Genomic DNA, 25,212 nt, shown 5'->3' with positions numbered 1-25,212 from the left:
AGCAAAACAAGTAATATTTGTTTTTCGTCAATTGTATAAGGCCGTTAGTTTTCTTGTTTCAACTGTTTCACAATTTTCTATGTCGTGGCCTTTTAAAGCTGACTATACGAAATAGATTTTTCTATTTGTTGAAGGCCGTACGGTGGGTGACCTATAATTGCTTATATCCACGTCATTTGAACTCTGATGTAAAGTTGTCTATTTGGCAATCATACCACATCTTCTCATTTTTATATGTATACAAGGTCATATACAAATCGAATACTCGAAAGCTAATGTTACTACTGAATCTGAATGATACAACCTTTGAAACGGTTAGTTTTAGTCTATTTTAGTATTATTCGTATGCCTTCTTTTTTTCTTTGCCAATTTATCATGACGTAGCTAAATACAAACTTATCTAAGCTGCTTAGCTTTAATATCAATAAATATATAACAGCATAAAAGGTTTGAAAATTCCCAGTGGTAATATAAAACTGTACTTGATTGTCGGTATATCAAAACTAAGCAAATCGCTTAAAGTCAAGGTCCAAAGTTTTTTTCAATTTAGTAAAAGGTTTTAATCAATTTATGAAAGACGTATCCATGTTTTGAAAGATTTTTAATGCTCTAAATTTACAGCTATATCATCAATCATGCATTATGCATCTTCAAGGACTTACATTTTGTTAGACCTTATGACACATATGGTATTGTCCTCGCATAGTATACAAACAGAATAGTGTATAGGAGTAATTCACATTACATGCATATGAACCGATAAAGGAGATAGGTATTGAAAACTCTCTTTGGAACCCAACATATACTTCAACGACACTTAATACAGAAGAAATTCTGGACAAAAATAGGTTTAGTTAATTTTTCCTTTGGCAATTCAACCAAACATGACGAAAGAAATCTGCCCTCACTTAACTGGTTACATTATAACACAAGTTTCATTTAACAAACAAGTATGTATTGCAAGATCTGTCAAATGCTCCACTAAACCTCTTTCCATATTACCTTTAAGCGTGAGAAGACACCAAAAAAAGCAATTAAATGCCACAAGTCGAATAAAGGCACCAGGTGAAAAAAAATTCTGTCAGCAATCAAACCAGGGCTACTGAGTTGCTATGAAAGTAAATCAGATGTGGATATTAAAAAAATTCCAAAGATCTGTAAGAGTACATACAATCAAGTCTTTCCCTTTTGCAATAGTTTAATAAATATTTTACTTCTCCATCCTTTACACTTCACAAGTCTTTGGCAATTCTTAAATATAAATTGAGTTAAAATATAGTAGTTACGCTTTGTATGGCAATAACGTATCAATTACATATAAAATCGACAATATGTCTATCTATTTATTAGATGATTCTATCATGGGCAATTTTTAGGCCTCATAAACTTGGATTTTTCTTTGAATATAGCTTCAGAAGTGATAAAAGAACGATTGATTTATCTAACAATATGATCATTGAATACACTAGGTATATTAGTACAAGTAAATCCTAGTATTGAAGTTAGACAAAATAATGGATGGAAAGAAGCTATACTTGCGACAAACTATTAGGATGGAAACTAGCTATCTTCTATGAATGAAACCGAGTCAATAATGCATCCATTGATTTATAGATAATGAAAAATGAAAAAAAAATGAAGATTGATGTCTTATCATTAGATAGAATAAACACTTTTTAAATTTCGTGAGTCCGAAGAGTTTTTCTGGATTTTATCTTTATCTAAAACGCTCATACCTAAACATTCGAAAGCCAGGGATGCATAATACTCTGCGGCCTTAGGAGCTTTATGATATAATTTTGTTGAAGATTTTTTTTTTACTCTCCTTTTGATATCTTCGAAAAGAGGAGCGCTTATGTTCTTGCGTACGTTTATGATAAACATGTCCAGTTGTGCAACACCAAATCTTGTTTTTTAACAGTTAAATAATTAATGTAAACATGAAGCTTTTCGATGAAAAAAAGAGAAAGTTGATATAAGATTTACGGATAACATGAATTATCAAAAGTTTTGAACAGTACTATAAACAACAGCAACCACCAACATATGACTCCTCCAAAAAATATATAGACGTACAGAGACCAGCAACAACGAAAAATACATTGTTCAGATAACTTGACTTGGTAACGGAACACAATGTGGTGGGGTTTAACAAGTTTTACGTCTAATATACCTGCATTTATTTAGATCATATGTCAAGCTACCAGTTCAGTTTTTTCTTAATTTTTGTTCATTGAACAGATAAACAGATGAATAATTATTTAAACAATAGTAATGGTAAATATCTTAAATATTTGGTTCAATTAAATCGGATTTTATTTCCTGTATAGAAGTAAATGATATAGCATACCGCGTCTACTATTTGTGGTGGAATCATCTGAGATCTAGCCGAGGTATTATATTCCATCATAGTGTCCAATATAATTACTCCATGCATCACTGGTGGTATTGCATCGACATAATTTTTACTTAACCATGCAGGTACCCATGTCTGAAGAAAATGTCGGCTTCCAGCCAGTGGGACTTGAGGCAGTTTGCAACCTATCGATTGGTAGCAAGCTGCAGTAAAAAATGAAAGCAATTTGATTTCTGCCATTCCTTAAAGCATTACAGCAGTTGTATGTAACATCGTTTTGTTTCAACATTACTTGACATTATAAAGTAATTAATTTCGAGTCTTCACGAGATAAAATTTCTGAAATGTTAGTCTGGGAAACATGATTTATTTATTGATTGTAAACTTTGACCTATTTTTCAAAGATCCGTACTTTGTGTCTTTTGTCTTTTTGTAAGTTGTTTAGAGTTCTTCGTGCACTTTTGAACTGATTTTTACAGTTTGTTCTGATTTTGAACTGTTACACCGCTGCCATAGGTAATTGAAGGACTAAGCGCTAATAAACGTGTTTGACCCCGCAACATTTGTATGTGCCTGTTAAAAAGTAGTTGTCGTTGGTTTCTGTCTGTCATATTTGTTTTTCGTTTATTGTGTTAACATTAATCAGCCAATGGTTTTTCTCAGTTTCTCATTTGAATTTTTTCACAGTTTAGTTTAGTTTGAGGCGTTCGATAGCTTACTACGGTATGGGTTTTGCTCATTGTTGAATGGCGCACGATGAACTATTATAGTTGCTTACGTCCATGTCATTCGGTCTTTTGTGGATATTTGTCACATTGGCAATCGTGCCACAATACAAGTTTATCCTCCCAGTTCATATTATTTCTTAAGCTATTTTATATGTGTTATTTTCAGTTCATTGTCCTTCAACATATCTTTCTTCAAAATATCCATTATTTGGTTTTGAACCCATATTTCGAGAAATGATATATGAAAATGCATACATGATGCATTAAATTAACTTTGATATCAGGCAGTACAATACTGTAAGATAGGAAATATTCGCGAAGGGAAGAATTTGCTATATCCTATTGCATAATTGTAATCCTTAAGGAAGATTATCAACAGAAAAAGAGATAAAACAACGTGAAATAAAACTTCGCGAATATGGTTTGCACTAGAATCGTGAAATTTCGACTCCGCCAAAATAACCCCAACCCATTTTACTGTATTCTATTGAAGAATGTTGTAGTAGTGTAGAGGCGAAAAATATAAATAATCCGTAAACCTTCAAAGACCTACTGATATTAACATATTGAATATCGATATTTTTGTTACCTTTTTGCAAACGACCGAAACTAAACTCAAACCCTGACGAGGTGATTATTGAATAGAGTGATCTACACATTTCAGCTAACTATACTGACTACCTAAGCCGTTTTCCCCAATGAGGATTCTGACAAAATAACTATCTAAGACTGTGCCTTTAAAGAAAATAAAGTAAATTTAAACTACTTGTTGCAATGTGATTAAAATTTCGAACAGTTTGACTCAATAAAATACAATTAAAATATTTAACTTATAAAACACCTTTAGAATGAAAGACGTGTAAATATTAGACTTGCGTTTCTCAATTTGATAGGTGCTTTAAGTCAATATTCAGCCAGGTTGTTGATAATATCTGTTACCGACATGTGGTTTAAATTTTCTTGCTTAAGAATAAGGGGCAAAACTCTTTCAAATTTAGAAAAAAAACCTATACAACACTGGTTTAAGTTTACATGGACTAAACACATAATATAGACATACATCCATATTCTTCCAAATCAAACGCTACAAAAATGATTGTATTTTCCCTTTTGACACCATTTCTGTTCATATCAGTCAATTGTCTAACAACTTCTAACATGGCTGCAACTCCTGCTCCATTATCATCAACTCCTATGCAAATATAAAATGTATTATATATAAGTGTTATACTATTTGAATATAAAGACGTTTGCCAAGCCGTCATTTTGCTGTATGCGTTTATTCTGACCGCATGAGATATGCGTAACCAAACATTTTACTTGAACAAGAATTATTGTTAAATATCTTTGTAAAACAATTTTAGCGTGTATTTAATGGAAAAACTCTTATTGCAAACGGGATAGCACCTCCTAATTTTTACGGTTAAGTTGCTAATCGAGCCCGTAAATTGCAATACTATCCGAGTTACCTTATCGATCCTTTAGATAAACTTTAAGGTTACCAATTAAACACTGTAATTAGATCTTTGAATATTGTTTTATCGGTATATATATTGATTTTGTCATCAGTAAATTAAAACCAAACTAAATATTATTGTTATACACATACATTCAATGTCCTACAATCTGCTGTACCTATATTTTGGCATTGCAAAAGATAATGTCTCTGACTGATATTGATGTCTTATACTAAACCCATTGGATGTTGAATGTATACTGACTGAAATTGAAGTCTTTGATACATTATTAATTGTTTTTGGCTTTGAACTAGCTTCCAGCAAATGCGAGTACTCTCAGATCTGTACTCTGTGTCTTTTGTGATTTTGTAAGGATTATTTGTGCTTTTAATTGAACTGATGATTTAAGCACTTTTCAACTGATTTTCATAGTTTGTTTTGATGTTGTACTGTAACACCACTGTCCCATGTTAGGGGAAGGGTATGATGCCCACAAGCATGTCTTAACCACGCCACGTTCTGTATGTGCCTCACCAAGTCAGGAGCCTGTAATTCAGCGGTTGTCATTTGTTGCTGTTTATCATATTTGTTGTTCGTTTTTTGTTTTGTAAATAAATCCGGCCGTTAGTTTTCTTGTTTGACTTGTTTTACATATCTCATTTCGGGGCCTTGTATAGCTTACTATATGGTATGGGTTTGGCTCATTAAGGTAGTCAAAAACTACAATTTTCACAGGTTTTGGCAAATTTTGAGTACTTATCCAAAAAATGTATTAAAAGGACATTCTTAACCAAAAAACATGATTTTTTTTTGGAAATTAAACTATATATTTTCTTTCGGATACACATTTATACCGTTCGGCTAGTGACGTCCTTTAATGCAAACTTTAACATAAACATGTAAAATTGACAATTTTGTATCAAACGTGTAGTGATGAATAACATTCTTATCTTACAGAGATAGGTAAAATTGTCAAACTATGTTTTAAGCATATGATATAGATTCTTTAATATTCAAACTCCAGTGCGAGTGATTCACATTCAGGGGAAATTGGCCCCTAACTCTTTGCACATTATTTCTAAACAAACTTGATTTTTTGCTTGTTGAATAATCTTTTTTTGTTTGTTGAATACATTTACCATCGTAAATGTCATAATTCTTCAATGTAGCGCATGAACTTAGGCTTTGTACTTTATTTGGCCTTTTTAACATTTTTGATTCGAGCGTCACTGATGAGTCTTTTGTAAACGAAACATGCGTCTGGCGTTCTAAATTTCAATCCTTGTATCAATGATGAGTTTATCTTTAATAGCCACTCTAAGATTCTTCTAATAACAAGAATATCCAGGCGATGCCATTACTTTCTGCTTTTAAGTTGTATAAATTAATATTCAGGTGGTTTAGATAACGATAATTCAATAATTTGTTTACTTTACATTTTTACTGTAATTTAGCTCTTGACAAAACAACTTTATCTTTTTACATATGCAGCAATTGAATCACTTCTGCAATTGCATTCTATATTTATTATTTTCTATGTAATGTTTTTCACATCAATGAAATGTGTTTATTGGCATTATGTTAACCGCGAGTAGTGCCTAGCAGAAAGCTTAAAAGAAGTTGAAAATAACTTTATGACTGAAGTACATTTAACGCTTTCCAAGATAAGTTTACGAAATGGGGTTCAGTTCTTTTTAAAATAAAGACTATGTGAAAGGAATCATAAAGAATATGTATTTGATGCGTATTAATAAAAAAAGGGATCTAGCTGACAATATGGATTGATGGGTAATGTCTTATACACTGTTTGAAAAAAATATGTATCGCGATAATCACTTGTGGTAGTATACTTTTTTGTTTCGCAATTGTTACCTTTGGTTTCTCTAACTGTATCGTAATGTGCACCTAGTCCAATAATCCGGTCATTTGCTGTTCCAAAGTTAACGCCTCTTGATATACCGATAACTGATTGGAAATAATCCTAGAAAATTGTACGTTCATTTGCTCAATATTCATATTTCAGACAAATATTAAATTTACTAAAAAATCTTTCCTTACTGGACGTGATATAGAGAGTGAAGTAAATGAGTAAATGCGCGTCCTCTCCAATCTGTACTTTGTATCTTTTTTTTTGTGTTAGTTTGCTTTGTATCGATCAAATGAACAAAGCCCTTTTCAACTGATTTTTATAGTTTTTTCTGATGTTGTACTGTTACACCAATGTCCTAGGTTAAAGGGAGGGTTTGGCACATGCAAACAATTTTAAACCCACTATATTCTGTATGTGCCTGTCCCAAGTCAGGAGCCTGTAATTCAGTGGTTGTCGTTTGTTCTCATATATCATCTTTGTTTTCCTTTATTGTTTTGTACCTAAATCAGGTCGGTAGGTTTCTCGTTTTAATTGTTTAACAAATCTCATTTCGGGGTCTTTTATAGCTAACTATTCGGTATGAGATTGCTCATTGTTGAAGGCTGTACGGTGACCTATAGATGTTAATTTCTATGTCATCTGGTCTCTTGTGGAGAGTTGTCACATTGTCAATGATACTGCATCGTCTTATTTTTATATGATTTGCTATATGTAAAGTCTGAATATCAACCTTTTAATGTCTTGTGATTATTTGTGTATCGTTTGACTGCTGTCTAATTCGCGTTTAATCGGCATCTCCTGTTATTCATAAGATATAATTTTGCAATAGGTGGCGTTAGAAATGTCTGATAGATTACTTTATCTTCTTTTTTATAAGTTTTGTTTGATTTTTTTTCTTTATAGAGAGAGAGAGAGAGAGCTTAAGATCTTAGCTTAACTTAACCCAAACATAAAGATTTTAGAGTAATCGACTACATGTATATTGTATTTATCTATAATTACATGCCACTGTTCAATGATAATTATTTAATAAGAAGACATTACAATTTCGGTCACAAAAGACAAACAGTTTTGATTGTGCTGAACGTAAAAGAGATTTAAATACTAGTAGTGTGCATTCATTTCCATATATATAAAAGATTTCTGTAAACTGACTTGGTTTTAAATAGAATGTTATTGTGTTTTGAGATACGTATTCCTACACCCACCGATTGATATCATATCTTAATGTTTTCAAGGACATTTTCAAACTTCAATTTTAGTAACAACCTTTACTACTATAGTACGAATAAATGCAAATTGACTTGGCATAGATATGAAGAATATGTGAACACAGATACTCTCATGTTTATGTTTATTAAATCATTGAATTAGTTGCTTATATGTTTGCGATTTTTGCGAGAATAGAATTGCCACAATCAAATATTGAGTACATAAACGATGATCTACATTCCAGACGTAACTCTATTTTCTGCAATACAGACACAACCCTCCAGTCTTCAAACCGTTAAAGCATAACTTACAGTAGCGGATACAGAAGCTTCCTGAAATGTATGATATTCAGTTTGTAGTCCATATCTCAAGAATTCTTCATAAAGATATTTTTTGGCGGCATACTTATAGTCTTTGTATATAAGATCGTGATGTCTGGTATCCGAAAAGTAATTCCGGATCGATTTTTTCATATACTGTGTATCAGCAGACTTTACACAATGCACTGTAATATATATAATTGATATAACAGGGTTATGTGCTCAATGTAAGAATATGGAAGAACATATGATGAATATTATTAGCTACGTAGTGTGCTAGTGACCCAATACGATATATATGAAATTAACTGACCCCATATATATCGTATTAGGTCACTAGCACACTATGTAACGAATGTATCTTGCCAACTATCTTAACATGTGGTATTTAGACTAGTGGCATATCAAAGTGATCAAGTATTCAATACCGTTAGTATTAAGAACCTACTTCCATTCGTCTATACACAAACAAATGCCAACACTAACAACTTGTTAGCTTTAAATGTGTTTTATGAATTTATTTCAATCGTTTATTATCAATTTCCTCGTCTGTTGAAACCTTTAAGAATTATTTTAAACACCGTGTTGTTTTTATAAAAGGACATAACACCACTAATAACCGTGTATTGAAATAAATCCCGCGTACTAGCCCAATATGGAATATACACGGTCTCCACGCGGTTGCTTTTAACCAATCATATTCCTAGAAATGTATAGGAGGAAAGATAATATTCGATATTCAATTCCCAAACAGCCTCTAGTATCTGGTTCCACACTAGTATTCAGTATCTAAACGTGATCAAAACTTTTAAAAATAATAGTACTTTATTAATTGAAAAAATTGGTTATCATATTTGAATCGGTAAATATAAATAAAAACATATTTAGGTAATCTTTTTTTATTATCCCTACACAATCATCTCTCAATATGAGCACTTACTTATATCACAATTCTTTCCTTAAGAGTGTCCCAATCTATCAATGCTATATAATTACAATTACTACTGACACTCTAGTAACATGCACACAGTATATAACTATTGAAAGGCAGAAGAAGGATGTCAATTGGCATTCATTTGAAATAAAAAGAAAAAAGAAAAAACATAGAACTACATGTATGTATGAATAATTATGCATTAAGTTGAAAATGTTTAGATACTGATCTTATCAACAGGATTGTCCAACTCTTCATAATTTATTCGGACGGTCATATTTAAAATCGTCGAAAAATAAAGATAAGAGCTCAGGCAACAAAATGCTGGATGAGCCTAGCAGATCTTTCAATCTTCACGAAAAGCCTATAAATAATATACACCGATTCATTCAGGAGTAATCGTTGTGAAATTTTTGTCCTTGATATTTACGAAGAAATTATATCGACATTGAAACTTCAGAACAGTTCGTCTCACTGTCAATGTTATCGGTCTAAGGTAGCCTTTTACAGTATATTTTGAGTATCAAGCTGGCACATAGAGCCCTTCATACACGATTACTCTCGACTGAATCTGTATCTATGTCTTGCCTTCCTATATTCAAATTTAATGAAGTAGAAGGAATCAGGTAGGCCTAGTCAACATTTTTTGAAGATCTGAACTCTTTTTCCTTTATTTTCATCAATTTTGAATATCAATGTGCCACTTTTGGTCCTCTGTACCAAGAATGGCATGAACGTTGTCGGGATCTGTATGGCGTAACTTCGCTTTATGTATGTTGACATTGTAAATCAAGAAGGTCTCTCTGTCAGTTTTAGCGGTCTCTAGTTGTGTTTTGAAATTTAACTTGAATTTAAAGCTGGTGCATAAAAATCATCCGTATAAATTAAATACGACGACTAGCCAACAATTCCTCATAACTGAATCAGTATTGTTGTCTTTGCTTAACTTTGCTCAAAATTTCACGGATAAAAAAAACAACAGGAAAACCAATCTTTCATTTTACAGAACACCAACCCATTTCCCTAAATTGTTAATTTTAAATGTTAAGCTGACACTTTGGTCCTAAAACGTCGCCGGGGAATTCTTTCAAAGGGAAGTGTACCATAATCCTGTCCTCAGAAGGCACGACTAGCTTTCAAATGTTAAGGTTTGAGCGTTCATGAAGACGGTAAATCCAGACGCACAAAATTTCTGAAGAATTTAATTCATTGAATACAGTTACGGTTATTTTGCCTTTTATTGTTAAATGAAACCCAATTTGACCTGTTTGATATGCTATCTATATTGGCAGTTGCATATTTTTCCGCCTTCCATATCTTTATCTATTTATGGAGATCATGTTAAAAATGGCATTCTAGTTCCATTTTCTTGCTAAAGATCAGTGTAAAAGAGAGGCGAAAGATACTGAAGGAACATTCAAACTCATCAGTCGAAAATAAACTGACAACACCATGGCTAAAAAAGAAAAAGGCCAACAGACAAACAAAAGTACACCAAACACAACATAGAAAACTAAAGACTGAGCAACACGAACGCCACCAAATACTGGGGTTTGATCTCAGGTGTTCCGGAAGGGTAAGCAGATCCAGCTCCATGTTTTTTGTTTGGTGGAATTATTCGGAGACAACGAGAACGTTAAAACTTTGAAAACTTGAAGGGGTCACTTATCTCTTTTTTATACATATTTTCTGTTTCAAATGATTGTTTAATTTTGAATCCTAAACAATAAAATGTATTTCATTTGACGGTCTAATATCAAATTAAATCGCTTACTTTACTCTACAAAATATCAAGGCATATTAAGGACATATATCCATCGACGCTTCACATTCTACATATTTCTAAGACTTTAATTGCTTAAAGTTTTCCATATTCACACAACATATACTTATTTTATATATATATAACCTTGATGTTATTGTCGCATCGTATTTGGCCAGAGGAGGAAATATAGTCGAAAAAATATGTCTTCGAAGACTAAAAAATTGTTTTCAATTCACTATTTAGACAGTCCACAGCAGACAGGTTGATGTTATTGATTTTTTTTCTCATAACACGCACACATTAAACTTAACATGAATGATAGCTTATAAAATGTAAATCAATAAAAACATTTTTAGTTAGTAATAAGTTATCAATAAAAAAGACTCTATGTACATTACATAAATTATACTTACAACTGAACATCAAATTAATAACATAATATAGAAATACTGAAATCACCATTCTAATGGTATTTATAACAGTAAACAAAACACAAGTGTGTCTAAGCGTGTCCAAACCATTTACAAATAAGTTTCAGTATTGTTTTTTGACCTTGGAGATATCAATTTCAGATTTTTGGAAAATCGACCGACCTGAATAGACTATTTTCATATTAAAGTTGACTCCGGATTTTATAATTTCATACGCGATTACTCTCGACTGAATCTGTATCTATGTCTTGCCTTCCTATATTCAAATTTAATGAAGTAGAAGGAATCAGGTAGGCCTAGTCAACATTTTTTGAAGATCTGAACTCTTTTTCCTTTATTTTCATCAATTTTGAATATCAATGTGCCACTTTTGGTCCTCTGTACCAAGAATGGCATGAACGTTGTCGGGATCTGTATGGCGTAACTTCGCTTTATGTATGTTGACATTGTAAATCAAGAAGGTCTCTCTGTCAGTTTTAGCGGTCTCTAGTTGTGTTTTGAAATTTAACTTGAATTTAAAGCTGGTGCATAAAATCATCCGTATAAATTAAATACGACGACTAGCCAACAATTCCTCATAACTGAATCAGTATTGTTGTCTTTGCTTAACTTTGCTCAAAATTTCACGGATAAAAAAAACAACAGGAAAACCAATCTTTTATTTTACAGAACACCAACCCATTTCCCTAAATTGTTAATTTTAAATGTTAAGCTGACACTTTGGTCCTAAAACGTCGCCGGGGAATTCTTTCAAAGGGAAGTGTACCATAATCCTGTCCTCAGAAGGCACGACTAGCTTTCAAATGTTAAGGTTTGAGCGTTCATGAAGACGGTAAATCCAGACGCACAAAATTTCTGAAGAATTTAATTCATTGAATACAGTTACGGTTATTTTGCCTTTTATTGTTAAATGAAACCCAATTTGACCTGTTTGATATGCTATCTATATTGGCAGTTGCATATTTTTCCGCCTTCCATATCTTTATCTATACATTTATGGAGATCATGTTAAAAATGGCATTCTAGTTCCATTTTCTTGCTAAAGATTTGTTATCAGTGTAAAAGAGAGGCGAAAGATACTGAAGGAACATTCAAACTCATCAGTCGAAAATAAACTGACAACACCATGGCTAAAAAGGAAAAAGGCCAACAGACAAACAAAAGTACACCAAACACAACATAGAAAACTAAAAACTGAGCAACACGAACGCCACCAAATACTGGGGTTTGATCTCAGGTGTTCCGGAAGGGTAAGCAGATCCAGCTCCATGTTTTTTGTTTGGTGGAATTATTCGGAGACAACGAGAACGTTAAAACTTTGAAAACTTGAAGGGGTCACTTATCTCTTTTTTATACATATTTTCTGTTTTAAATGATTGTTTAATTTTGAATCCTAAACAATAAAATGTATTTCATTTGATGGTCTAATATCAAATTAAATCGCTTACTTTACTCTACAAAATATCAAGGCATATTAAGGACATATATCCATCGACGCTTCACATTCTACATATTTCTAAGACTTTAATTGCTTAAAGTTTTCCATATTCACACAACATATACTTATTTTATATATATATAACCTTGATGTTATTGTCGCATCGTATTTGGCCAGAGGAGGAAATATAGTCGAAAAAATATGTCTCCGAAGACTAAAATTTTTTTTTCAATTCACTATTTAGACAGTCCACAGCAGACAGGTTGATGTTATTGATTTTTTTTCTCATAACACGCACACATTAAACTTAACATGAATGATAGCTTATAAAATGTAAATCAATAAAAACATTTTTAGTTAGTAATAAGTTATCAATAAAAAAGACTCTATGTACATTACATAAATTATACTTACAACTGAACATCAAATTAATAACATAATATAGAAATACTGAAATCACCATTCTAATGGTATTTATAACAGTAAACAAAACACAAGTGTGTCTAAGCGTGTCCAAACCATTTACAAATAAGTTTCAGTATTGTTTTTTGACCTTGGAGATATCAATTTCAGATTTTTGGAAAATCGACCGACCTGAGTAGACTATTTTCATATTAAAGTTGACTCCGGATTTTATAATTTTTCGACAGATTACCTTTTCTGTGGTAGGACATCCTGGTACCCGGTCAAGTAAGAGCAAGCAAAAGAAGTAAAATCAAACATATAATCGGTGCAATTTGGGGGGAGGGGAGGGGGGGGGGGGGAGTTTACTGTTTTCCGAAGAACTTATCGTGTATAGAAAACATAAAACAGTTAATTTCCCCCCTAAACTGTACCGATCGTACGCTTGACTTTACTTCTTTAGGTTTCTCTTACTTGACCGAGTACCAAGATGTCCCACCACAGAGAAGGTAACCTGTCGAAAAATTACAAAAAATCCGCAGTCAAAAGTCGGTAATATGAAAATAGTCTAATGCGAAAGGAGTTTAATTAATTACGGATAAAAGGAGACATGGTATATATTTGAATGAGACAGTAACTAAACAATGCCACAATAGAAAAGTATCTATAACATATGACTAGCTTTTGATTTCATCGTTATTCGACATTTTTTTAATTTCCAACTGTAAGATGTTGTGTTTCAATGTCATTTGGTTTAGTTGATATCGAAGGAGAGGGCAAAAACAATAATGAAACGAAAGGAAATAAATTTCGGTTTTTATCAACAACACCTAAAAGAGAGGCGAAAGATAACAGAGGGACATTCAAACTCATTAGAATGCTTTAAAGAAGACTTGTTGTTTTGATTTATTTCTAAACAGAGGATTTTTTTAAACTTTGTTGTTTTCAAAATTGAAGGACATAACTTGATAATGTTAATCGGGATTCTTTTATAAATCTTTTTTTATCTTGGTAAAAGCTCATCAAACATACCAGGCTTATATGTCAATGGCTATCGCATTAGTTGTATAAATACCATGTATGTACTATAAAAATAAGAAGATATGGTTTGATTTCCAACGAGACCAGAGACCAAATGACGTGTACATTAACTATGGGTCACCGGCCTTTCACATTTTCTGAAATATGCAAAAAAGGGTAAATGATACCTGGCAAAATAAGAAGAAAACAGACATAGAGGCAAAAAAGGAAGAATAAGACGATTAGAAATATTCCAGTCAACAAGACATGTAATTTGATTCGAGAGCCATTTATGAGTCTTACTACAGATGACCAGTATATTGACGAACGAACTTATCTCGACGAACGAACGCAATGGGAGCGGTAAGTGTATGTTTACAAACGTACTTAAACATAAAAGATGTTATCATGTTTGAGGTGCATTTGGATGCAAGCACGTTAATAGATAGAAACGCATAAAATATACCGATTTTAAAAAAGGTTTTCATAATATAAATGAAAGCCGTTTACAAGTTTCCGAAAGTGTTACATAGCATACGATACAATGTGATTGTTTGTTATTGTTGAAAGCACGATGAAATGTACATCACACATAGGATTATTCGAGTGCAACGACAACTTTTGCAATGTTCAAACAAATACGAATGCAAAACTTTGATGATTTGATATAATTTACAAAGTTATTGTTGTCCGATCGTATGTTTGCTCTGTGTTTTTATTGGGTATTCAAGTTTCAGGAAAAAAAATCTATCAGATTATAATAAAAAAAGAAAACCTATAGCGTTTTGTACTAATTAAAACAAAAATTATTCTGTTGCAAACAATGTTTTTATCATACCTGTCATCCTCTAACGATGGAAAAACTTTTTTAGTGTAAAATAAAAACTAGTCATAAGAGAAGATAAAGTATTTTTAATGGAATTAACTAGACTAAAGGCATTAGTGATCCATTAATGACGCATACGAAGACATTAAATATATTTTTAAAGCCTTACAAATATTAAGATGAAGAAAAAATATATGTCAAAATGACCACAGGCGCTTGTGGGGTAGAATCCTTTCTTAAGTGTTTAATTTCTATTAATTATTCTTGATTAAAATATTAAATTTTCTATGTTTATATCACTTATCTATCTCTGCTGCGTATGTCTCACCTAGTTTCGAATGAATTTACCAACTCTGTTAAAACCCCTTATTTTACTATCCATGCTTAAAACAACATTTTAGTATGGGTATCAAACCATGTCAGTGGAGATGCAATGAGTAAGTACATAGTGGATAGGATGCAATGAGTAAGTACATAGTGGATAGGATGCAATAAGTAAATCCATAGTGGATAGGATTAAAATTTATAAAGTCCAAACACCTGTTCCTTCAGGAAAATTTATGGACTGCAACATACTTCCATACTTCGTCTGATATGGTTTGTTTGATAAACATGCAAAATTTTGCGTAGATGAAGTGCGTTTCACTGAGTTGAGTATTTAAACTATCATTGATTTAAAAAAATAATCAGAAAGCAAGTTATATGATTGATAAGAATATCATTTAGATGATGGTACGTCAACCTTTGTTTATTTCGGAATTCAGATATATTACCTTTCAGTTTTGCTCAACTCATGGGTATTCTGTCCTTCCCAAGGGACTAGTCATTTGCATCCTGAAGGAGGGAGAAGGACATTAAAGGGGCCTCGAAAATTTTGGGTATGGGAAGGGGTGGTATTCAATATTTCAATACTTCAAACGCATCGAAAAAAGATTACAATATTTTAGCTGTTCTGTATTTCAAACATGAACAAATTAAAGCTAATTTGATAAAATACTTTAAATCAGTATCTGACTATTCAACAGAAGTGAATAACAGTTGATTCATATGTCATATCTGTAACTATTATGTCATAATTTTTGGTTTCAAACTTCATTTCAATGTTTAATGTTATATTCATGTGAGTCTTGACCGTCTTATGTTTGTTTTTTGGACATGGAGAATGACAATAATAGGGAATAATGGTTTGATGTCTTTCAGGGTTTTTTTTTAGGTTTTTCTCGAAATTCTTCTTAATATTATACCCCTTTCCATACCATAAACTTTCCTTTATAACCTGGAGGTATAGAGTCAGCCCAACCAACGCTTCCCCTTACAATAAAGAAAATAATTTATTTTAGCAGGAAAGACATACATTTGTTTCGCCTCGCTCGGCTCAATTGTTCAGAAAAACACCTTAAGTCTCAACATGTTCTTCCAGGAAAGTATTTTAATCTAAAGTTAAGTTATTTTTTTAATAAAGAATATGAACAATGTGCTGAAATTGAAAGAAAACAAATAAAAGTAATTCAGATGTTTCCTTCCCTCTCCCAAATAAAAGAAAAAGACCAATCCCTAATAACAAACCTTAGATTTTTTTTAACTTTTGAAATGTGGAAACGATTTCGTTTAGTTTAATACGTATTGATCATCAATCATATTAATATAGTAAACTTCAATATCTATCCTATCACCCTTTCCTTAACTACAAAACTCATTTAAACCCCTTTTGAAACCTCTATTTTCAAAGCAAAGGCTTTGATATTGAGTGCACCATTTGCTATTGTAGAAAACATTGAATTATTAATGAGAGGAGTTGGATACAGATACAGGTTATATCTTTTTTAAGGTTGAGTGTTAACATGTATATCCCCCTTAAGGTGGCACGGTAGTATTTCCTGGCCCATAAGGGATAATGATAGCCTTTTTAGAATTTTCACCACTTTCTAACACTGCCAAAAATTCTACATTCACAGTTAACTGAAGTACTTTCATTTTACTATTCAGAAATGAATTTGAATATGTTTCATGACCGTTTACTGTTTTTGCTATCTTTAAGAACCTAAGGCCACTAGTGCTTTTAGGTCTATTATCGTGCAGTCAATACAAAATTTATAAAAAATTCTCAAAAATTCATTTTCATCTGTATGTAAAATTATTTCATATTTTTCTACAGCTGATTCATCCCTCAGTTTGGGAAAGTATGTTCAGTTGATACTGTATTTTTTGTCCAATCGTAATGTTCAGATACATTGAATTAAGTAGGGTACACAAAAGAGCAACCTAAATTCTGGAATGCAAATACTACCGTGCTACCTTAAGCAAGACATTTCAAACTTGAAATCAGTCATGACACCTATGATGCATAGCCTTCTTACTATGTAACATATTACAATAAAGAATACTAGTCTGCACTTATTTCTTACTCCAAAAAAATGAAAGATTACACCCCTACCCCAGCTGGCAGATTTTCACTTTTTTATCATCTTACCATTTTTACTTAAGGAGTGAGAAAAATCCAAATATATGATGTTTCAAATCAACACAGAAGTCAAACATGGTGATTCAGGAGGAATTATTGGATTACAAACTCTATTTATAGTTAATCTGACAAAAAGAAACAGTTTAAGCACCAAATCATGAAAAATGATATTAAAGTCCATTCCACATTTTACAGCATGCCTTACATTACTTTAAGCATTTCCAGATTATGAAGGCAACACAACAAGATTATTTAGATGGCAGTTAACTATTATTCTAAAATCTTTTTGACAATACATGTACTAGAATATATCTCTAAGTTGGCTGTTTGTCTATTTCTCATGTATGCATTAAGTTAAATTATGTCCCCTTACATAATCAATTTACCTTTATTGTGCTTTTCATTGTCAGAAAATCAAAACAATTAATGACATTTGCATGGAAAAAGAATAAACTATTTAATCTTGCTGATAAACAATTGTAATTACATTCTTTGTCAAACAAAATGTCTTGTCAGTGTAAAGAAACCCCTATTGCTATCTCTATTTCAGCCAAATATGAGGGCTAAATGAATAAGTAAGGACCCCTTAACCACTTGCTGGTTCCAAAAAAACACATACTGGTGTCATGTTACCACAGAACTACAAATTAAACCTAAAGAAAACTAGTAAAGCTGTACTTGTGTGGAAAAAAAATAAGAAATTATGCAATTTATTTATTTCGGTGAAAATAATAGGATGTACAGGCAAATAAAATATGTCGCGTCTCAAAATCCAGTGGTTGCACATGTGTCAGACACTGCGAAAAGTTAAAGCGAGCATTTGTAATTAAAAATATATTGCAAGTTACATAAAAATAATGAAGTTCTACTTCCTAGGTAAATCTTTACTTTATTACCCACAGATCAGGCAAAATTTGCTGAATCAGCAATTTTCACTCCCAGGGGTGGAATTTAAGGGCTGTTTTTTATCATAGTTGCTCTTCATCAACTTTTTATTGATAAACTTACAAATTGCATAGGTAAAAAAAAAATCCTTCATTGATTTAGTGTAAACATGTATATCCCCCTTAAGGTGGCACGGTAGTATTTCCTGGCCCATAAGGGATAATGATAGCCTTTTTAGAATTTTCACCACTTTCTAACACTGCCAAAAATTCTACATTCACAGTTAACAGAAGTACTTTCATTTTACTATTCAGAAATGAATTTGAATATGTATCATGACCGTGTACTTTTTTTGTTATCTTTAAGAACCTAAGGCCACTAGTGCTTTTAGGTCTTTTATCGTGCAGTGAATACAAAATTTAAAACAATTCTCAAAAATTCATTTTCATCTGTATGTAAAATTATTTCATATTTTTCTACACCTGATTCATCCCTCAGTTTGGGAAAGTATGTTCAGTTGATACTGTATTTTTTGTCCAATCATAATGTTCAGATACTTCCCTTTTCACGAATGTGACTTACAGAATTAGACTATTTACCGGATTTGTAATAACATAAGCAACACGACGGGTGCCACATGTGGAGCAGGATCTGCTTACCCTTCCGGAGCACCTGAGATCATTCCAGTTTTTGGTGGGGTTCGTGTTGCTTAGGCTTTAGTTTTCTATGTTGTGTCATCTGTACTATTATTTGTCTGTTTGTCTTTTTATTTTTGGCCATGGCGTTGTCAGTTTGTTTTCGATCCATGGGTTTGACTGTCCCTCTTGTATCTTTCGTCCCTCTTTTTTGACTTAAGTAGGGTACACAAAAGAACAACCTAAATTCTGGAATGCAAATACTACCGTGCTACCTTAAACTTCATGCAGACGATGCGAATTACTATACTTCTGTCGTTCAACCAAGGTTTTTATGTTAGATTTATACATTACTATGTATAAAACAACAACTCCCGGTTCGTACGATTCGTCAAGTTACGCTTTCGTAAGTTCGTTCGTCAATATCCTGGTCATCTCTACAGTTAGACTAAACACGCATTTTACATTGTAAATTGGTAAAAAGACTTGTATCTTTGATGATTTTTTTAAAACGTGACTTGAAAAAATTGCTTGACGGTATAGATGGAGCACAGGTGTTACATAATTGATAAAATCATAAACACAAATGAAATGGAACATTGTGCCTATAATGAAAGTAGAGAGAGAAAAGTACAAAATGCAACAAAACTAAAGCATCAATGAAATGACCAAAGTGAAAGAAAACAGCTTTTGAATACGCAAAATATAAATGTCCATATAATAAAGGAATAACAGTACCGTATTGAAGAGCTGAAAACTTCAAGTTGACGGGGGCAAAGTTTTATATGAGACTGAGAGTCGAGCCAGCAAAACGGATATTTGCGATCTACATATCCACACTACAGCAATTTTATTTCTATTCTAATGAAATACACAAAATTTAAAAAATCATTCGGTGTCGATAAGAAATGTAAACAACACTTAATAAATTGCATGTGTCCAAAGCACTTTCTGGATTTCTGGGTTTACCTTCATTAGGAAGGCTTAAAACCGAACAATTTTTCAAGTCACGTTTTAAAAAAATCATCAAAGATACAAGTCTTTTTACCAATTTGCAATGTAAAATGCGTGTTTAGTCTAACTGTAGAGATGACCAGGATATTGACGAACGAACTTACGAAAGCGTAACTTGACGAATCGTACGAACCGGGAGTTGTTGTTTTATACATAGTAATGTATAAATCTAACATAAAAACCTTGGTTGAACGACAGAAGTATAGTAATTCGCATCGTCTGCATGAAGTTTAAGGTAGCACGGTAGTATTTGCATTCCATAATTTAGGTTGCTCTTTTGTTTACCCTACTTAGTCAAAAAAGAGGGACGAAAGATACCAGAGGGACAGTCAAACTCATAGATCGAAAACAAACTGACAACGCCATGGCCAAAAATAAAAAGACAAACAGACAAATAATAGTACAGATGACACAACATAGAAAACTAAAGCCTAAGCAACACGAACCCCCACCAAAAACTGGGGGTGATCTCAGGTGCTCCGGAAGGGTAAGCAGATCCTGCTCCACATGTGGCACCCGTCGTGTTGCTTATGTAATTACAAATCCGGTAAATAGTCTAATTCGGTAAGTCACATTCGTGAAAAGGGAAGTATCTGAACATTATGATTGGACAAAAAATACAGTATCAACTGAACATACTTTCCAAACTGAGGGATGAATCAGGTGTAGAAAAATATGAAATAATTTTACATACAGATGAAAATGAATTTTTGAGAATTTTTTTAAATTTTGTATTCACTGCACGATAAAAGACCTAAAAGCACTAGTGGCCTTAGGTTCTTAAAGATAGCAAAAAAAGTAAACGGTCATGGAACATATTCAAATTCATTTCTGAATAGTAAAATGAAAGTACTTCTGTTAACTGTGAATGTAGAATTTTTGGCAGTGTTAGAAAGTGGTGAAAATTCTAAAAAGGCTATCATTATCCCTTATGGGCCAGGAAATACTACCGTGCCACCTTGAGGGGGATATACATGTTTACACTAAATCAATGAAGGATTTTTTTTTACCTATGCAATTTGTAAGTTTATCAATAAAAAGTTGATGAAGAGCAACTATGATAAAAACAGCCCTTAAATTCCACCCCTGGGAGTGAAAATTGCTGATTCAGCAAATTTTGCCTGATCTGTGGGTAATAAAGTAAAGATTTACCTAGGAAGTAGAACTTCATTATTTTTATGTAACTTGCAATATATTTTTAATTACAAATGCTCGCTTTAACTTTTCGCAGTGTCTGACACATGTGTGCAACCACTGGAATATGAGACGCGACATATTTTATTTGCCTGTACATCCTATTATTTTCACCGAAATAAATAAATTGCATAATTTCTTATTTTTTTCCACACAAGTACAGCTTTACTAGTTTTCTTTAGGTTTAATTTGTAGTTCTGTGGTAACATGACACCAGTATGTGCGTTTTTGGAACCAGCAAGTGGTTAAGGGGTCCTTACTTATTCATTTAGCCCTCATATTTGGCTGAAATAGAGATAGCAATAGGGGTTTCTTTACACTGACAAGACATTTTTTTTTGACAAAGAATGTAATTATGATTGTTAATCAGCAAGATTAAATAGTTTATTCATTTTCCATGCAAATGTCATTAATTGTTTTGATTTTCTGACAATGAAAAGCACAATAAAGGTAAAATGATTATGTAAGGGGACATAATTAAACTTAATGCATACATGAGAAATAGACAAACAGCCAACTTAGAGATATATTCTAGTACATGTATTGTCAAAAAGATTTTAGAATAATAGTTAACTGCCATCTAAATAATCTTGTTGTGTTGCCTTCATAATCTGGAAATGCTTAAAGTAATGTAAGGCATGCTGTAAAATGTGGAATGGACTTTAATATCATTTTTCATGATTTGGTGCTTAAACTGTTTCTTTTTGTCAGATTAACTATAAATAGAGTTTGCAATCCAATAATTCCTCCTGAATCACCATGTTTGACTTCTGTGTTGATTTGAAACATCATATATTTGGATTTTTCCCACTCCTTAAGTAAAAATGGTAAGATGATAAAAAAAAGAAAATCTGCCAGCTGGGGTAGGGGTGTAATCTTTCATTTTTTTGGAGTAAGAAATAAGTGCAGACTAGTATTCTTTATTGTAATATGTTACATAGTAAGAAGGCTATGCATCATAGGTGTCATGACTGATTTCAAGTTTGAAATGTCTTGGTTAAGGTAGCACGGTAGTATTTGCATTCCAGAATTTAGGTTGCTCTTTTGTGTACCCTACTTAGGTCAATGTATCTGAACATTATGATTGGACAAAAAATACAGTATCAACTGAACATACTTTCCCAAACTGAGGGATGAATCAGGTGTAGAAAAATATGAAATAATTTTACATACAGATGAAAATGAATTTTTGAGAATTTTTTTAAATTTTGTATTCACTGCACGATAAAAGACCTAAAAGCACTAGTGGCCTTAGGTTCTTAAAGATAGCAAAAAAAGGAAACGGTCATGAAACATATTCAAATTCATTTCTGAATAGTAAAATGAAAGTACTTCAGTTAACTGTGAATGTAGAATTTTTGGCAGTGTTAGAAAGTGGTGAAAATTCTAAAAAGGCTATCATTATCTCTTATGGGCCAGGAAATACTACCGTGCCACCTTAAAAAAGATATTACCTGTATCTGTATCCAACTCCTCTCATTAATAATTCAATGTTTTCTACAATAGCAAATGGTGCACTCAATATCAAAGCCTTTGCTTTGAAGATAGAGGTTTTAAAAGGGGTTTAAATGAGTTTTGTGGTTAAGGAAAGGGTGATAGGATAGATATTGAAGTTTACTATATTAATATGATTGATGATCAATACGTATAAAACTAAACGAAATCGTTTCCACATTTCAAAAGTTAAAAAAATCTAAGGTTTGTTATTAGGGATTGGTCTTTTTCTTTTATTTGGGAGAGGGAAGGAAACATCTGAATTACTTTTATTTGTTTTCTTTCAATTTCAGCACATTGTTCATATTCTTTATTAAAAAAATAACTAAACTTCAGATAAAAATACTTTCCTGGAAGAACATGTTGAGACTTAAGGTGTTTTTCTGAACAATTGAGCCGAGCGAGGCGAAACAAATGTATGTCTTTCCTGCTAAAATAAATTATTTTCTTTATTGTAAGGGGAAGCGTTGGTTGGGCTGACTCCATACCTCCAGGTTATAAAGGAAAGTTTATGGTATGGAAAGGGGTATAATATTAAGAAGAATTTCGAGAAAAACCTAAAAAAAAAACCTGAAAGACATCAAACCATTATTCCCTATTATTGTCATTCTCCATGTCCAAAAAACAAACATAAGACGGTCAAGACTCACATGAATATAACATTAAACATTGAAATGAAGTTTGAAGCCAAAAATTATCACACAATAGTTACAGATATGACATATGAATCAACTGTTAGTCACTTCTGTTGAATAGTCAGATACTGATTTAAAGTATTTTATCAAATTAGCTTTAATTTGTTCATGTTTGAAATACAGAACAGCTAAAATATTGTAAATTTTTTTCGATGCGTTTGAAGTATTGAATTATTGAATACCACCCCTTCCCATACCCAACATTTTCGAGGCCCCTTTAATGTCCTTCTCCCTCCTTCAGGATGCAAATGACTAGTCCCTTGGGAAGGACAGAATACCCATGAGTTGAGCAAAACTGAAAGGTAATATATCTGAATTCCGAAATAAACAAAGGTTGATGTACCATCATCTAAATGGTATTCTTATCAATCATATAACTTGCTTTCTGATTATTTTTTTAAATTAATGATAGTTTAAATACTCAACTCAGTGAAACGCACTTCAACAATCTACGCAAAATTTTGCATGTTTATCAAACAAACCATATCAGACGAAGTATGGAAGTATGTTGCGGTCCATAAATTTTCCTGAAGGAACAGGTGTTTGGACTTTATAAATTTTAATCCTATCCACTATGGATTTACTTATTGCATCCTATCCACTATGTACTTACTCATTGCATCCTATCCACTATGCACTTACTCATTGCATCTCCACTGACATGGTTTGATACCCATACTAAAATGTTGTTTTAAGTATGGATAATAAAATAAGGGGTTTTAACAGAGTTGGTAAATTCATTCGAAACTAGGTGAGACATACGCAGCAGAGATAGATAAGTGGTATAAACATAGAAAATTTAATATTTAAATCAAGAATAATTAATAGAAATTAAACACTTAAGAAAGGATTCTACCCCACAAGCGCCTGTGGTCTTTTTGACATATATTTTTTCTTCATCTTAATATTTGTAAGGCTTTAAAAATAGATGTAATGTCTTCGTATGCGTCATTAATGGATCACTAATGCCTTTAGTCTAGTTAATTCCATTCAAAATACTTTATCTTCTCTTATGACTAGTTTTTATTTTACACTAAAAAAGTTTTTCCATCGTTAGAGGATGACAGGTATGATAAAAAATTGTTTGAAACAGAATAATTTTTGTTTTAATTGGTACAAAACGCTATAGGTTTTCTTTTTTATTATAATCTGATAGATTTTTTTTCCTGAAACTTCAATACCCAATAAAAACACAGAGCAAACATACGATCGGACAACAATAACTTTGTAAATTATATCAAATCATCAAAGTTTTGCATTCGTATTTGTTTGAACATTGCAAAAGTTGTCGTTGCACTCGAATAATCCTATGTGCTTTTAACAATAACAAACAATCACATTGTATCGTATGCTATGTAACACTTTCGGAAACTTGTAAACGGCTTTCATTTATATTATGAAAACCTTTTTTAAAATCGGTATATTTTATGCGTTTCTATCTATTAACGTGATTGCATCCAAATACACCTCAAACATGATAACATCTTTTATGTTTAAGTACGTTTGTAAACATACACTTACCGCTCCCATTGCGTTCGTTCGTCGAGATAAGTTCGTTCGTCAATATACTGGTCATCTGTAGTAAGACTCATAAATGGCTCTCGAATCAAATTACATGTCTAGTTGACTGGAATATTTCTAATCGTCTTATTCTTCCTTTTTTGCCTCTATGACTGTTTTGTTCTTATTTTGCCAGGTATCAGTTACCCTTTTTTGCATATTTCAGAAAATGTGAAAGGCCGGTGACCCATAGTTAATGTACACGTCATTTGGTCTCTGGTCTCGTTGGAAATCAAACCATATCTTCTTATTTTTATAGTACATACATGGTATTTATACAACTAATGCGATAGCCATTGACATATAAGCCTGGTATGTTTGATGAGCTTTTACCAAGATAAAAAAAGATTTATAAAGGAATCCCGATTAACATTATCAAGTTATGTCCTTCAATTTTGAAAACAACAAAGTTTAAAAAAATCCTCTGTTTAGAAATAAATCAAAACAACAAGTCTTCTTTAAAGCATTCTAATGAGTTTGAATGTCCCTCTGGTATCTTTCGCCTCTCTTTTAGG

At 32.3% G+C, this 25,212-nt stretch overlaps 3 protein-coding genes across 14 annotated transcripts in view; 1 reads left to right on the top strand and 2 right to left on the bottom strand.

Annotated features, from left to right (window-relative positions):
• LOC127700504 (uncharacterized protein YfbL-like) overlaps window positions 1–25,212 on the top strand; it is a 323,855-nt gene that overhangs the window by 93,720 nt on the left and 204,923 nt on the right. The gene's annotated exons all lie outside the window — the stretch shown is intronic.
• LOC127700500 (uncharacterized) overlaps window positions 1–25,212 on the bottom strand; it is a 245,133-nt gene that overhangs the window by 116,826 nt on the left and 103,095 nt on the right. The window lies entirely within an intron of this gene.
• The window catches only part of LOC127700502 (uncharacterized), a 108,034-nt gene that overhangs the window by 4,475 nt on the left and 78,347 nt on the right, over window positions 1–25,212 (bottom strand). Inside the window, exons 1-4 of one of the 5 annotated variants that reach the window (XR_007981606.1) lie at window positions 11,056–11,180; window positions 7,935–8,128; window positions 6,414–6,522; window positions 4,145–4,276 (exon numbers count right to left, since the gene is read on the bottom strand). The exons of 3 other annotated variants lie outside the window; for them this stretch is intronic. Coding sequence is in view for 1 of the 2 variants with exons in the window: in XM_052204000.1 (XP_052059960.1) it covers window positions 2,351–2,559; window positions 4,145–4,276; window positions 6,414–6,522; window positions 7,935–8,128 (644 nt within the window). In the remaining variant the exon portion in view is untranslated. Of the gene's footprint in view, window positions 1–2,350; window positions 2,560–4,144; window positions 4,277–6,413; window positions 6,523–7,934; window positions 8,129–11,055; window positions 11,181–25,212 lie in introns of those variants that run through there. One more of the 5 variants, XM_052204000.1, reaches the window with a different exon arrangement.

The sequence above is a fragment of the Mytilus californianus genome, unplaced genomic scaffold, assembly GCF_021869535.1.
Source record: "Mytilus californianus isolate M0D057914Y unplaced genomic scaffold, xbMytCali1.0.p SCAF_5, whole genome shotgun sequence".
In the NCBI taxonomy this organism is placed as follows: domain Eukaryota; kingdom Metazoa; phylum Mollusca; class Bivalvia; order Mytilida; family Mytilidae; genus Mytilus; species Mytilus californianus.
Note: the sequence above shows the minus strand (reverse complement) of the source record. Positions and strands in the feature narration are given on the sequence as shown.